The sequence below is a fragment of the Schistocerca piceifrons genome, chromosome 2 (assembly GCF_021461385.2).
Source record: "Schistocerca piceifrons isolate TAMUIC-IGC-003096 chromosome 2, iqSchPice1.1, whole genome shotgun sequence".
NCBI classification, from domain to species: Eukaryota; Metazoa; Arthropoda; class Insecta; order Orthoptera; family Acrididae; genus Schistocerca; species Schistocerca piceifrons.
The window spans coordinates 199683637-199699487 of NC_060139.1; the positions used below are offsets into that span (position 1 = coordinate 199683637).

At 44.4% G+C, this 15851-nt stretch overlaps 1 protein-coding gene across 2 annotated transcripts in view; it reads left to right on the plus strand.

Annotated features, from left to right (window-relative positions):
• LOC124777708 (sialin-like) overlaps positions 1–15851 on the plus strand; it is a 150359-nt gene that overhangs the window by 61251 nt on the left and 73257 nt on the right. Inside the window, exon 2 of one of the 2 annotated variants that reach the window (XM_047253204.1) lies at positions 8155–8387. In XM_047253204.1, coding sequence (XP_047109160.1) covers positions 8155–8387 — 233 coding nt within the window. The remainder of the gene's footprint in view (positions 1–8154; positions 8388–15851) is intronic. The other variant, XM_047253203.1, reaches the window with a different exon arrangement.

A 15851-nucleotide genomic window follows, 5' to 3' on the forward strand; every position in this document is an offset into this window, starting at 1 on the left:
CAAATCCTCTCTGTTTATAGGAAATAACAGCGGTCCTATCACACTTCCCACGGGCACTTCTGAAGATACCCGTGCTCAGATGAACAGTCGTCGACGAGGACGACATGATGGGTTCTGTCACTTACGAAGTCTTCCAGTTACATATCTAAGAACCTATTCCATATACTCCTTGTCAGCATTTGGGGCACCTTGTGAAATGCTTTTCGGAAATCTATAACTATGGAATCCGCCTGTTGCCCTTCATCCACAATTCACATATAATCATTTGCGAGGACAGGCTGAGTTTCGGACGAACAGTGCTTTCTAAAACCGTGCTGATTCATGGATATTAACTTATCTGTCTCAAGGAAATGTTATATTGGAACTGAAATTTTTTCAAGAAATCTGCAGCAGACCGATGTTATGGATATTGGTGTGTAATTTTGAGGATCCGTCCTTCTACACTTATCAGAAGTAACATCAAGCTTTCCAGTCGCCTGCGACGTTGCGCTGGGAGTGACATTCGCGATAAATGGAAGCTAAGCAAGGGGCCAGTGGCGTAGAGTACTGCCTGTAAAATCGAATTGGCTTTCCTGTCGGCTAAATTGTTTTCAACCCTTCCAGTTGTTTATCTACGCTAGGGATACATACTATTGAGTCGTCCATACGGTAGTGTGTTCAGTGGTCAAACGACGATATGTCTGTAAGTGTCTCCTGCGTGAACGATATCTTAAATGCGAAATTTAGAACTACAGCTTTAGTTTTGCTACCTTCAGCTGCCACACCAGTCTCGTCAACGAGCGAGTAGATGGAAGCCTTAGACCCGCTTAGCGGTTTTATATAGGACTAGAATTTTCCCGGGTTCACGACCAGATCTTTCGCTAAGGCATGACGGTGGTAGTTGTATTCTTCGCGTACAGATCTAAACAACCGAATCTCTAACAACCTTTGCCTGTTGTCATCTACGAATTTTCTTTTCAATTGAGATTGCAACAACCTTTGCTTTCTCAGTATTTCCGAATGTCGTTGTTAAGCCATCCTTAATCTATTTACTAGGCACACCGTTCTCCAGAACATGATTTACGGTCTGTTTAAACTTTGCACATAATTTCTCTGATTCCACTTTATTGGAATCAAGTGATGTTAATTCATTCTCTTTGGTGCTAGTAACTGCTCATCTGCTCTTCATAAGAGAAACTCTCCTAGTCGTCTTGACTGATTTCTTAACGTTCGTAACCAGAGTCGCTATGATACGATGACCACTGAGACCAGCCTCTACACTGACTCCGTAGATTAAGGTCTGGCCCGATTGCAGCAACAAGGTCTAAGGTATCCAGGTCTAAGGTACTTCCATTGCGTGTGGGCTGCCGAACTAGACTGCTCAAGACGTGTTTAAACATACTTTGCACGACTGTCTGTCTGTAACCCCCGCAATGATTTCCTAGGGGTCCCAGTCTATATTCGGTAGATTAAAATCGCCACCAACCAGTATTACACGATCTTGGTATTTACGCCCCTCTGACAGTAGACTTTCTATGAATGACTCTAGAAGTGTCACAGCGGAATCTTGTGGCCGGTAAGAAATCCAACAGTTAACGTGGTCTCACCAGCGTCTGTTACATGCAAACAGATAACTTCTGTCACTCTCAACTTCGACAATATTTTTGTCAATAGTAATAAACACTCCTCCTATGGCGGCTAATACGTATATCCTTCCGATACACGTTCTATGACTCGCTAAATATCTCGGAGCTTCCTTCTTCGGGTTTCAGCCAACTCTCGTCCTCCACAAAAATTTGAGGGCGAGAACTATCCTGGGGGCAGTAAATTCGGGAACTTCGTTACGAATACTTCGCCAATTTACTGATCAAATTTTGACACCCGAAGTGTCTTTACTCTGAAAGCGGTCTGACGTCGTTATCTGCGTACCGACTGGCGAGTGTTCATCAGAATACCACAAACTACCGCCTAGTCTCAGAAGCCCCTCTGTACACTCCACAGCTATACAGCTACTACCCGAGTAGCTGCTTCCTTTGTGTAGTACTCCTCTGCCCTCTAAATAATGTTAGATAGGAATACATTGCTTTTCAGTCGTAGATAGTATTTGCATGTGCAGTTTCAGAAACAATTCCATCGTCCGAAGAATCATTGCTTTACACACTTGCTTTTTCTCGTTCTCTATCTGGACCACGTCTTCATTTTATATCTTTACGATGTGTGTCTGTAGTATCAAGCTCCTTAAGTCTTCCTCTGTATGTTTACATCACTATCCCCTGTCATTATCTTTCTCACCTAAAGACAACCATTTAAATCTCGTATAGCTTCTCCCAACAAACTCAAGACGTTTACGTATTTCTAAACTTAGCTTCACTGAATAAATGTTGACAATCATCTTCTGCCGTCTTAATTGTTGAATGATGTATGTACTGCTTGGTTATCTTTCGGTTCCTCTGGCTGTAGCTGTCTTAAAGATATCCTCAGAGAAATAGTGCAATAACAATGTAATCTAATATCCCTTTCTCTTGCGTATGTGCCGGCCGGTGTGGCCGAGCGGTTCCAGGCGCTTCAGTATAGAAACGCGCGACAGCTACGGTCGCAGGTTCGAATCCTGCCTCGGGCATGGATGTATGTGATGTTCTTAGGTTAGTTAGGTTTAAGTAGTTGTAAGTTCTAGGGGACTGATGACCTCAGATGCTAATTCCGATTGTGTTCAGAGCCATTTTAACCATCTTGCGTATGTATTTTACACTGTTGTTGGAATATGAAATTTAGAGTGAGCATATTTTAAAAATGTTTGTGACTTACGTAACGCTTCTATGAAAACATGTTTAGGACAACTTTTTTGTATTAGGCTTTTGGACAAGAAACATCGGATTTCATTAATGTTAATAAAGGAAGTAGACAGCAATGCGACCTCACATTTATCATATTTGAGTAGTTATTCTGAAGCTACAAAAATCATAATAGTACAGAAGAGTGAGGGTCCGCTATGGATTTACTCAATAGAAACGTGCTACTGGTCAGTGCCGGATTGGACACGTTGCAATAGTCAGCAAATGCTACGGACTCCGCGCACAACGAGGGAAGTGTTCCCGCACATGGGAGTAAAGAAAGCTGTCCAAGTCATACTGAATGGTATTTTACCCACTGTCTAGTGGAATGACGGTGATGTCCAAATCTGCATTGAGCGGTAACAATTCTAGCTTATTTCCAAAAGTGAGCGCTCCCCATACCTTATGTGTCGTAAGTTGATAACACAGCAAAATTTACGGGGGAATTCCCTAATGTTGTCCGAACCAGTCGTAATATCCCGGTCAGAAGAGGATTCTGTTGATGACCAATAACAAAGTAATTCACAGACACGTATTTATTTTTGTAACTCTACTATTACAGTCATTCTGTATTCCTCACAGACTTTTGATACGAGCAGTCTAGCGTAAAGATTGCTTTGTTGTTGGTGGACAAATGTTGTATAACCTGTTGTAGTTCCGCAGTTCCTCGTTTCTTTGGAGGTCACTGCGGGCTAATACGATACAATACTACTGTTTAACAACAGTAGAAGATATTAAGAGTGAAATACAATTTTACCTAGTAACTGTGAAATTTGCCAGCAGGACACGAGAAGCACTGAAGAATAACGTAAACCTTGTTTTTTTAATACCCTGTCAAGGTAAAAAACAAAGTAGGGTCTACGTGCAATGCCTACAGCAAGGCAGGTATGAATTATCGGTGTTCTGATGGTAAACGGTTATCGGCATAAGGCATTTAATTTGGAGTACAGTAAAGATTTGTCACTGAGCCACCTGGGGTGGGAATGACTTTTTGAAACCACCCATACAGTGGTGTAGGTTTCACACCGGGCAGCCACCCACCATGGACAAACCTGGTTTGTAAAAATATGCCAAGAACAGTTCCTCGTGAGACAGTAAACAATTAAAAATAAAATCTGTTTGCTGCATATTATAATGACTAAGGCTCTGAGCTCAAAACTTAAAGGTCTCTTGTTCAGTACTTACAAAACGGTAATTTTTTAAAAATGTGTATCAGAATGATCATCTTCATATTTATTTGTTTCATTTGGTTTTGAATGTAATCTTTTTCTTAAATTTAATTTCTGGTCCTTGAATGCCTCACTTTAGGCATCGTATTAACTTTATTATTTTGCACAAATTTCTATTTAAAAAATGGCTGCAGTAAGGAAGCATTTATATTTTGTCATGATGTGAAAAGAATTTGTTTTAAATAATTTTATGACGATAATCATCCAAGAAAATGCACGTATTGTTTAGGGACCAAAGTAAAATGGTGTTGTATTTTATATCCTAAACTTGGAGAGTAACCTGATCTTATCATTCCTTACTCTAATACCATGTGTTAAATGCAGTATTTCAGAGCAACAAAATAGTGAGCGTGCAAACTGCTACTGCTACAATCTAGCACAGTCGTCCGCAAATGCTGGCCCGGAATAAAGTATTCGTTTGGCTCATGATTATAAGCCGTATATTATACTAATACCAGCTGATAAACCCGACGTTGCTAAGGTATTTTTTTTATCAATTTTCTGTGAAAAACGAAAACAAAAAATGAACTGTGTGAATAGCGTAACATCGCAAAAAGTTAATTTCCATGTATTCCTGAAAACACTTAGAGGTTACGAAGCAGTCGTACAAACAAATATGAATAATGTACAAATGTATAAGTACAGTTTCTGTACTCTGGGCGCAGCTGCTTCGCGTATCTACAACGTGATTTTTTTAAACGTCTCTGTGGCAACGCTTCTTCATAGGTATATAGACAGGGCTATTGCTTTCGCCTACAACCCGTTTGCACTTGCAGTTAAAAGCTGTCAAAAGCACTGCCAGTTGTCAGGATTTCCTCAAGTTGACTCGACTGTGAGTGTTAGTAGTAAAGAATAAATGTATTAATGCTTCATGTATCATGAAGCATTTTTTCACGTATCTCCGTAGTAATGACGCCATATCTCCTGAACTACCAGAACTATTTCCGGTGCCTTGATATAATGAACAAAAATACTTAGTAATATTTTAAGAATCGCTTAATTTTGAGATTGTTGTATTAGACCTGAGTTACGTAAAGTTAGCCGCTTACCTCACGAGAAGTGGGGTAAGTATCGCAGCCAGTGCGGACTTTCATAGGATATGTGTCACACATACGGTGCATGCAGTATCAGTGAGTGTGCCGTCCATGTGTAGACTGGGGAAGGTGTGTGATCGATCAGAGTTTGACCGAGGGCACATTGTGATGGCCCGGATGCTCAGTAGGAGCTTTCCAGTAGCTGAACGACTTGTCGGGTGTTCGAGGAGTGCTTTGGTGTCTCAAACATGTAGCAACACGTACGTGAAACCATGTCCAGACGTCGTGGGTTTGGACAGTCATCACTATGACAAACGTCGGACATCGTAGGCTGGATAAACTGGTAAAATAGGACAAGCGGCAAACTATGGCGGAATTAACATCAGACTTGAATGCTGGGCAGAGTGCAAGTGTGTGTGAACACACAGTGCACCGAACACTCCTAATGACGGGCCTCCGCAGCTGACAATCCATGCATGTGCCAATGTTAGCACCACGACATGTGCAACTACGTCTGCAGTGGGCATGTGAACATCGGCACTACACATTGGCACAGTAGCACAGATGACACGTTGCATGGTCTGATGAATCCCCATAGCTTCATCATGCTGATTGGATGGTGCGAATCGATGTCTTCCAGGGGAATAACTAGACACCTGTACTGCGGGATGGAGGCAAGCTGGCAACGGCTCCGTTACGCTCTGTGGAACATCAACGTGGGCAACTATAGCTGTAGTGAAGCTCAAGCAAGGCACCATGATGGCCAAGGAGTATCGTACACTGGTCGCAGACCACGTACACCCCTTCATGATAGTCACGTTACCCAACAGCAGTGGCATTTTTCAACAAAATAATACGCCATCACATGGCCAGGAGCGCGATGGAGTGGTTCAAGGAACACAGTGGCGAGTTCCAATTGAGGTGCTGGCGCCTCCTCCCCCGCAGATCTGAATATGATCGAACACAACTGGGCTGTGATTGTAGTCCTGATGTCTAGTTTCACTCTCCACAAGTGGCAATCCGTGGATCATCTATTAATAGCGAAACATGCTACTATTCATCTACTGTCAATGGTCCCAGACTGGTAAGCAGTACTAAATCAGAGGAACGAGGTGTTCGTAAAATACCTCCTTAGAGGCTTAATAACATTTCCTTGCGATTCTTGAAACGAATCCAATCTGAAGACTACTTATGGAGATGGTCGAAACCAATAACGTAAAAAGCGTGAATGGCTGACTCTGAAAATTAAAACTATTTGAACAAATATGGCACTCATCGTCGTCTCAAAACTGACAAGGTGTTGCACTTCGTGCAATCTGTCCCTAGATTCCTGCAGAGGAAAGTCTCATTCACCAAAATGGCCATGATATGAGAACAGTTTTTTATAACTTATGCGTTAGTAAACAGATCAACAACTGACGACGAGAACAAGGAAGAAATCAAAGTTGCAAGCCATTTAATACATTTTTGATGCAGATGAGGAAATAATTCTGTAAATGTTATTGAAAGTGGAGACCTAATTCTTTATTATAGACAACAGAAGTGTTGCATTTCAGTTCCCTGCTTCCTGAGAAGAAAATAAAGTAGTTCACAACCTAATTTTATTTTAAAAATGAAGTACAGACATTAAAAATGTAATTCATTTTCAGAATGATACATACCTTTTTCTTATTAAAAACTTTGTCCCTGCATAATTTTAGACACACTTTATGTACGTGATAATATGCACGAAAGAAATGTCCAATGTTCACGCTAGAACCGCACATGAGTACTTCTAATTTATTTACTGAACTACACTGAAGAGCCAAAGAAACTGATACGCCTGCCTACTATCATGCAGGGCCCCCGCGGGACACAAAAGTGCCTACACACGACATGGCATGGACTCGACTAATGTCTGAATAGTAACGTAAGAGTACGAGGTGGTTGAAATTTCCCATCCCAGATATGCTGAATAACGTCCATGTCTGGGGAGTCTGGTGGCCAGCGGAAGTGTTTAAACTCGGGAGAGAGTTCCTAGAGCAACTCTGTAGCACTTCTCGACGTGTGGGGTGTCGCATTGTCCTACTGGAATTGCCCAAGTCCGTCGGAATGCACGGTGGACGTGAATGGATGCAGATGATCAGACAGGGTGCTTACGTACGTGTCACCTGTCAGTCGTATCTAGACGTATCAGCGCCCCCATATCACTCCAGCTGCACAGGCCCCACACCATTACAGAGCCTCCACCAGCTTGCACGCTCCCCTGTTGATATGCAAGGTTCAAGGACTCATGAGATTGTCTCCACACCCGTACACATCCATCCGCTCAATACAATTTGAAGCAAGACTTGTCCGATCAGGTAACATTTCCAGTCATCAAGAGTCCAATTTCTGCGTCGAAGAGCCCAGGTGAGGCGTAAAGCTTTGTGTAGTGTGCTCATCAAGGGTACATGGGCATTCAGTGCATCGTGTGCTGACACTTGATGGCTCAGTATTTAAATCTAGAACAATTTGCGGAAGGGTTGCACTTCTATCACGTTCAATGATACTTTTCAGTTGTCGTTGGTCCCGTTCTTGCCGGATCTCTTTCCGGCCGCAGCGATTGTGTTTTGATGTTTTACCGGATTCCTGATGTTTACGGCACACTCTTGAAAAGGTCGTACCGGAAAATCCCCACTTCTTAGCTACCTCTGAGATGCTGTGTCCCATCGCTCGTCCGCCGACTATAACACCACGTTCACACTCACTTGAATCTTGATAACTTGCCATTGGAGCAGCAGTAACCGTCTAACAACTGCGCCAGACACTTGTCTTATACAGGCTTTGTCGACCGCAGCCGCGTATTCTGCCTCTTTACATCTCTATTTGAATACGCATGCCTATACCAATTTCTTTGGCGCTTCTGTGTAGAATGCCACTATCTTGCCCATTAACATACGTTATCCTTCACTGAAACTGAATCATAAGCGACAGTATGGGAAACAGGAAACGCAAATAAACTTACAATGACTCCAGCAACCTGTAAATAAACGTATTCCCGTTATAACAAAAATCATTTTCAGATGAACTGAGGAGCACTTTCCTAATGCTCTGTTACAGGATGCCTGTCATGCACCACTGTGCTGTGGTATATCACTTTCCTGGGCTGTGGAGTCAACTACATGATCAGGAGCAACATCAACATCGCTATAGTCTCCATGGTGAAGAAACAATCGTCAGACGGGAGTGCAGTGGTCAGCGAATGCTACCAACCTGATTTCAACATAACCAGCAACTACACGCTTAACAAGAGCCTTCCTCACGTCGAGCTAATCGACGATGATGATGATGAGGTAACTGTTTTATGAGCAGTAATGAAAACTGACTATAAGAAATCGGAGCGGGAGTTACTCTAAAATTGGCTTCCATCTGTTGTTCGCCTCCTCACGATATGTAAATCCAAACTTCAATAATTCACCACTCCAGTCCTAAGAATCTTTAGGATCACTAAGTCAGCTGACTGATAACATTTTACAATTGAGACCATGTCATAAGATCTTTTACGTCGGTTGTTAATAAATGAAGAAACATCGGATCACAATCTTTTATTGATGACTACTGGTCGTTTACCATGCAGATCATCTTCGGATCTAATGTGGAACACGGAAATTACGAAAGTGTAACATTATAAACAATACCATCAGCGGTAGCATAACAAACATCAAACCATTTTTCAACCCACACATTCCCGCCACCGCAAGGAGCAGTTTAACGGTGGTGCGAACGACGTAAAACTAACGTAAAGGCACACAAATATTGCATTATATTAAGTACACATGCTTTTTAATTTTAACAAAGTTTCAATTTTTTTTAGCATTTTTATTTTATGACAGAAGAATCTCTTGACTTTGCACAAGTCAAATGACCAGAAAACTACTTCCCCACTGCGTCTTTGTATTTTCTTACGTACTTTTACTTTGAGAGCACCATCGACTCTGCAACGAGTACAGCCTCTATTTCCTCAAGAAGTAACTGTACAACGGATGTTGATGGCTGATGGGTACTTTGCACGAGTATTTATTCACTTTGTGTCTTAATTACATGGTGTCTTAATTACATGGTCCTGTCACACTATTATGACCAGCGCTATATTCGACGTCAACGTGCAGTAAATACTCACAGGCAGCGGGTGGCAGCACTGGCAGTGGAGGGTATATAGTGTGCTGGGGATGCCGAAAACAGTGTAGTCATTGGCGTAATGAGGAAACGGAGCGATTTATCTGACGTCGAAAAAAGCATGATCATTGGTTTTTGGACTAATAGTGGAAGCATTTCCGAAACGGCTAAATTTGTAAACTGTTGGGTGTCGCCATGGTTAACGTATACTGTGCATGGCAAATTGGCGCTACCCAAAACCGGCGCCAAGTCAACTGCGTTGTACCACAGGCCATAGATTGGGGTGCAAGACCGCTGTAGGGATGTGTACGGGCGAACAGACGCGCAACCGTTGAGCAACTGACAGCCCAGATGAACCACGGGGTTGCCAAATGTTTCCTCGAAGTCCGTTCAGCGAACGTTGCTGTGTTTGGGCCTCCACAGCAGGCGCGTGCTTCATGTATAAAGGCTGGAATTTCCATGCTAATACAGCAACTGGACGTCCACACAGTACAGACAGTGGCCCTTTCAAATGAATCACATTTTATGCTCTATTGGACACATGACCATTGGCGTTTATGGCTTAAAATGTCTGAAAGCAAACTATCTGCAACAGGTGTCTGAAGGGTCCTGGCAGGAGGGAGTGTTAGTCTGGGGAATGTTTTCATGACATTTTCTGGATGATATCGTCATTTTGGAAGGCACAAAGGTTCAACCCAAGTATGCGGCCATCCTTTTCCATCCCTACATTGTTTTACGTTGGCATGATGGCTTTTACCAGCAGGACAATGCTCACAGTGTACGTGCATGGTTTCAAGAGCACCAGGACGAGTTTGCTGTCCTCCCCTGGCCACAAACACTCTGGATTTAAGCCCAATTAAGTCCGTGAGACCACATCTATCGGGCTGTTGCTGACACAGATCCTCAACTGAGAAATCTAGCGCAGTTGGCCACAGCACTGGAGTCTACGTAGCTCCCTGTCAGTACCTTCTAGAATCTCATTGACTCTCTTCTTGTACATATGCGCTGCAAAAGTTGGTTCTTAAGGTATCTTACAGGTGGTCACATTTTCACTGCTCTAAAAACTCATAAATAAGCTCCTAGCACTAGAAATGCCTGCTTAAGATGCCAGTAAGGCAGGTCGATCAAAATTTGTCTGTTGGCAAGGTCAGTGTAGATGGAGGAGGATGGGAAAGGAGTATGTCAATAACCTTATCGAACGAACCATACCATCATTCACTTCACATGATTTAATGAGACACGGGAAGTATAAATGAGAACGGCTGGCTTGGGTTTGAATTCCACCCATGCCAAAAACGAATCTTAATTTGAGGGGTAGGGTCTCGGTACAATTACTATTATATTTTTTCTTTTTCGTGATCAGTCTTCTGTCTGGTTTGATATGACCCGCCACAAATTCGTCACCCAACCAAACTTCTTCATGAAAGCAAGAAAGCCAGCTGGGCTGCTTTCACAAGCACCTTCAACAGTTTTACTCCTTCTTCTGTTGTCTGGGGTAGCCTGCGCCGGCTATCTGGCACTAAGGTCCACTCACCAGTTTCTGGATTGACGGTCGCGAATGACGTCCTTGTGGCCCCTGAGGATGTCTCCAATGCCTTCGGCCGCTTTTTCGCAGAGGTTTCGAGCTCCGCTCATTACCACCCTGCCTTCCTCCCCCGCAAACAGGCAGAGGAGGCTAGGCCACCTAACTTCCGCTCCTTGAATCGTGAAAGTTATAATGCCCCATTCACCATGCGGGAACTTGAAAACGCACTTCGCCGGTCACGGTCCTCCGCTCCAGGGCCTGATTCTATTCATATTCAGATGCTGAAGAACCTTTCTCCTGCGGGTAAAGGTTTTCTTCTTCGTACTTATAATCGCATCTGGATTGAGGGACATGGTCCCGCATGCTGGCGCGAGTCTATTGTTGTACCGATTCCTAAGCCGGGGAAGGACAAGCACTTGCCTTCCAGTTATCGACCCATCTCGCTTACCAGCAGTGTCTGTAAAGTGATGGAGCGAATGGTTAACTCTCGTTTGGTTTGGTTGTTCGAGTCTCGACGCCTACTTAGCAATGTACAATGTGAATTTCGTAGGCGCCGCTCTGCTGTTGACCATCTGGTTACCTTGTCGACCTTCATTATGAATAACTTCTTGCGGAAGCGCCCGACCGCGGCTGTGTTCTTTGATTTGAACCAAGGCTTACGACACCTGTTGGAGGGCGGGCATTCTCCGCACCATGCATACATGGGGCCTTCGCGGTCACCTCCCTCTTCTTATTCGTTCCTTTTTAATGGATCGACAGTTCAGGGTATGTGTGGGTTCTGTCCTGTCAGACACCTTTTGCCAGGAGAATGGGGTGCCACAGGGCTCAGTTTTGAGCGTCGCTCTCTTTGCCATATCGATCAATCCAATAATGGATTGCCTCCCAGCTGATGTATCAGGCTCCCTTTTCGTAGACGATTTTACCATCTATTGCAGCGCGCAGCGTACATGTTTCCTGGAGCGCTGTCTTCAGCGTTCTCTTGACCGTCTTTACTCCTGGAGTGTCGCCAATGGCATCCGTTTTTCTGCCGAGAAGACGGTCTGTATTAACTTCTGGCGCTACAAAGAGTTTCTCCCACCGTCCTTACGACTCGGTCCCGTTGCTATCCCATTCGTGGAGACAAAATTTTTACGTCTAACATTTGACAGTAAACTTAGCTGGTCTCCACATGTCATATTTGGCTGCCCGTTGTACCCGTTCTCTAAATGTCCTCCGTGTTCTCAGTGGTATGTCGTGGGGAGCGGATCGAACCGTCCTACTTCGTCTATATCGGTCGATCGTCCGCTCCAAGCTGGATTATGGGAGCTTCGTATACTCCTCTGCACGGCCATCCATCTTACGCCGCCTCAACTCCGTACAACATAGGGGTTTACGACTTGCGATCGGAGCGTTTTATACTAGTCCCGTCGAGAGTCTTCATGCTGCCGGTGGTGAATTGCCACTCATCTACCGGCGCGATATACTGCTCTGTCGGTATACCTGTCGGCTACTGTCAATGCCCGACCACCCGTCTTATCGTTCCTTTTTTGACGACTCTCTCGACCGTCAATACGGGTTGTATGTCTCTGCCCTGCTACCCCCTGGAGTTCGCTTTCGTCGCCTCCTTCAACACCTTAATTTTTCACTCCCTGCAACCTTTCGAGTGGGCGAGAGCCACACGCCACCTTGGCTCCAGGCTCAGGTTCGCGTTCACCTTGACCTCAGCTCGCTCCCAAAGGACGTTACCCCCGGTTCGGTCTACCACTCCCATTTTGTCGAACTTCGTTCGAAGTTCATTAATATGACCTTCATTTATACAGATGGCTCTAAGACCAATGACGGGGTCGGGTGTTCTTTTATTGTCGGGGCACAAAGTTTCAAATACCAGCTCCATGGCCATTGTTCGGTCTTCACAGCTGAGCTCTTTGCCCTCTACCAGGCTGTTCTTTACATCTGCCGCCACCGACATTCTGCTTATGTCATCTGCTCCGATTCCCTGAGCGCCATCCAGAGCCTCAGTGATCCGTATCCGGTTCACCCTTTCGTGCACCGGATCCAACGCTGTCTTCAGCAGCTGGTGGACGTCGGTTTTCCGGTTAGCTTTATGTGGGTTCCTGGCCATGTCGGTATCCCTGGGAACGAAGCTGCAGATGCCGCGGCCAAGGCTGCAATCCTCCAGCCTCGGACAGCTTCTTGTTGTGTCCCTTCGTCAGATTGTAGCAGGGTCATTTGTCGGCGCATTTTATCGCTGTGGCATGCCGATTGGGCTGCACTTACGGACAACAAGCTTCGGGCCTTGAGACCTCTTCCCGCGGCTTGGACGTCCTCCTCCCGCCCTTCTCGACGGGAGGAGGTCGTTTTGGCCCGGTTACGAATTGGACACTGCCGGTTCAGCCATCGCCATCTGCTGACGGCTGCGCCGGCGCCGTTCTGCCCATGTGGGCAATTGGTGACGGTCCGCCACATTTTAACGTCCTGTCCGGATTTTAACACACTGCGTCTTGATCTTGGCCTGCCATGTACTCTAGATGCCGTTTTAGCGGATGACCCAGGAGTAGCTGCTCGCGTTCTTCGTTTTATCAACTTGACAAACCTCTCTAAGGACATTTGATTATGCTGTTTTTTTAATCCTCTGCCTATCAGTCCGTCTTTTATCTTGTTTTCCCTTTTAGTTGCTGTTTTAAACTTGTGCCACGCGGTGCATTCCTAACGTAGTCTGGGCGCTAATGACAATTGAAGTTGTGCGCCCTACAACCACAAAAAAAACTTCATCTCAAGATTAGCGCTTGCATTCTATGTCCTCAGTTATTTGTTGGATATTTTCCAGTCTGTCTTCCCCGTACAGTTACCTTCTACTGTGTACTCAAGTATCATGGAAATTAATCTCTGACATCTTAACAAATGTCCCATCATCCTGGTCATTCTTCGTGTCAGTGTTCACCACATGTCTCCCTCACTGATTCCGCAGGAAGCCTCATCATTTCTTGTCTTACTCATCCACCTAATTGTCAACACACTTCCACACCTCAAAAGCTTAGATTCTTTTATTTCCCAGTTTCCCACAGTCCGTGACTCACTTTCTTGTAGTGCTGTGTCCCAAACATACATTCTCGAGAATGTTGGAAATGTTCCTTCACAGAGAGAACCTTCGAAGCTGTGCTAGGCGACTGCAAGGAGGCAAATGGCGCCATAGGTGTATCAAGTGTTTGCCTACCTGCAGGTACCTAGCAATCCTTTATAATTTTTCTCTGTAAAGGCACATTTTTAAAATTCTCAATAAATGGGGGCGGGTGTTGTCAAATTGGGGAGAACTGGCGGGGGGAGGGTGTTAGAGGGACCCTTTTCTGTTTATTCATACATGTCAGTTTCACACACGCCTGTGATCACGCCACAGGAGGGAATGAAACAGGAGTATTGAAAAATTCGTCATTTTATCCAGTTCGTCATTTTATCCAGTTCGTCATTTTATCCAGTTCGTCATTTTATCCAGTTCGTCATTTTATCCAGTTCGTCATTTTATCCAGTTCGTCATTTTATCCAGTTCGTCATTTTATCCAGTTCGTCATTTTATCCAGTTCGTCATTTTATCCAGTTCGTCATTTTATCCAGTTCGTCATTTTATCCAGTTCGTCATTTTATCCAGTTCGTCATTTTATCCAGTTCGTCATTTTATCCAGTTCGTCATTTTATCCAGTTCGTCATTTTATCCAGTTCGTCATTTTATCCAGTTCGTCATTTTAACCAGTTCGTCATTTTAACCAGTTCGTCATTTTAACCAGTTCGTCATTTTAACCAGTTCGTCATTTTAACCAGTTCGTCATTTTAACCAGTTCGTCATTTTAACCAGTTCGTCATTTTAACCAGTTCGTCATTTTACCCAGTTCGTCATTTTACCCATTTCGTCAAGACATTAAAATAACGCCTTTTTTGTTACGAATGAGTGTCCGAAACTTTTCGATATATACCAGGACACAGTCACCGTTCTTGTAAAAGATCTTTACCAGCATCGTGCGATCGTTCATGGGGACAGTCATGTTGGGCGTCTCGGTCGCAAACTAAGCAACAACCGTGTGCCGCGCATTTGTTAGTGTGCATATGACACTTTCGGAGCCATCTATGAGTGAAACTTCCGTTAATTTTTTTCCCCTGACGTTTCCCCCTGCGTCAATAGTCTGTTATTCGAATTTGACGTAATTCTGAACGATGGTTCCCTTTCTACAGCATTACGAAACTGGCAAAGCACTAAGAAGTTTCTGGTTCTTACCTCCGTAGTATTTCTTTCCAGATAGTAAGCAGTGTGTGTACCAAGTTCGGTTGAAATCGATCTAGAGGTTGAGGAGTCTTTCATCCACATTTTTGCATACATACGCAAGATATCACATCTACATTTATACGCCGCAAGCCACCCAACGGTGTGTGGCGGAGGGCACTGTACGTGCCACTGTCATTACCTCCCTTTCCTGTTCCAGTCGCGTATGGTTCGCGGGAAGAACGACTGCCGGAAAGCATCGGTGCGCGCTCGAATCTCTCTTTTTACATTCGTGATCTCCTCGGGAAGTATAAGTGGGGGGGGGCGCGGGGGGGGGGGGGGAGGGAGGGAGGGGAGGAAGCAATATACTCGATACCTCCTCCAGAAACGCACCCTCTCGAAACCTGGACAGCAAGCTACACCGCGATGCAGAGCGCCTCTCTTGCAGTCTGCCACTCGAGTTTGCTAAACATCTCCGTAACGCTATCACGCTTACCAAATAACCCTGTGACGAAACGCGCCGTTCTTCTTTGGATCTTCTCTATCTCCTCTGTCAACCTGACCAGGTACGGATCCCTCACTGATAAGCAATACTCAAGTATAGGTCGAACGAGTGTTTTGTAAGCCACCTCCTTTGTTGATGGACTACATTTTCTGAGGACTCTCCCAATGAATCTCAACCTGGTACCCGACTTACCAACAATTAATTTTATATGATCATTCCACTTCAAATCGTTCCCTACGCATACTCAGATATTTTACAGAAGTAACTGCTACCAGTGTTTGTTCCGCTATCATATAATCACACAATAAAGGATCCTTCTTTCTATGTATTCGCAATATATTACAGTTGTCTATGTTAAGGGTCAGTTGTCGCTCCCTACACCA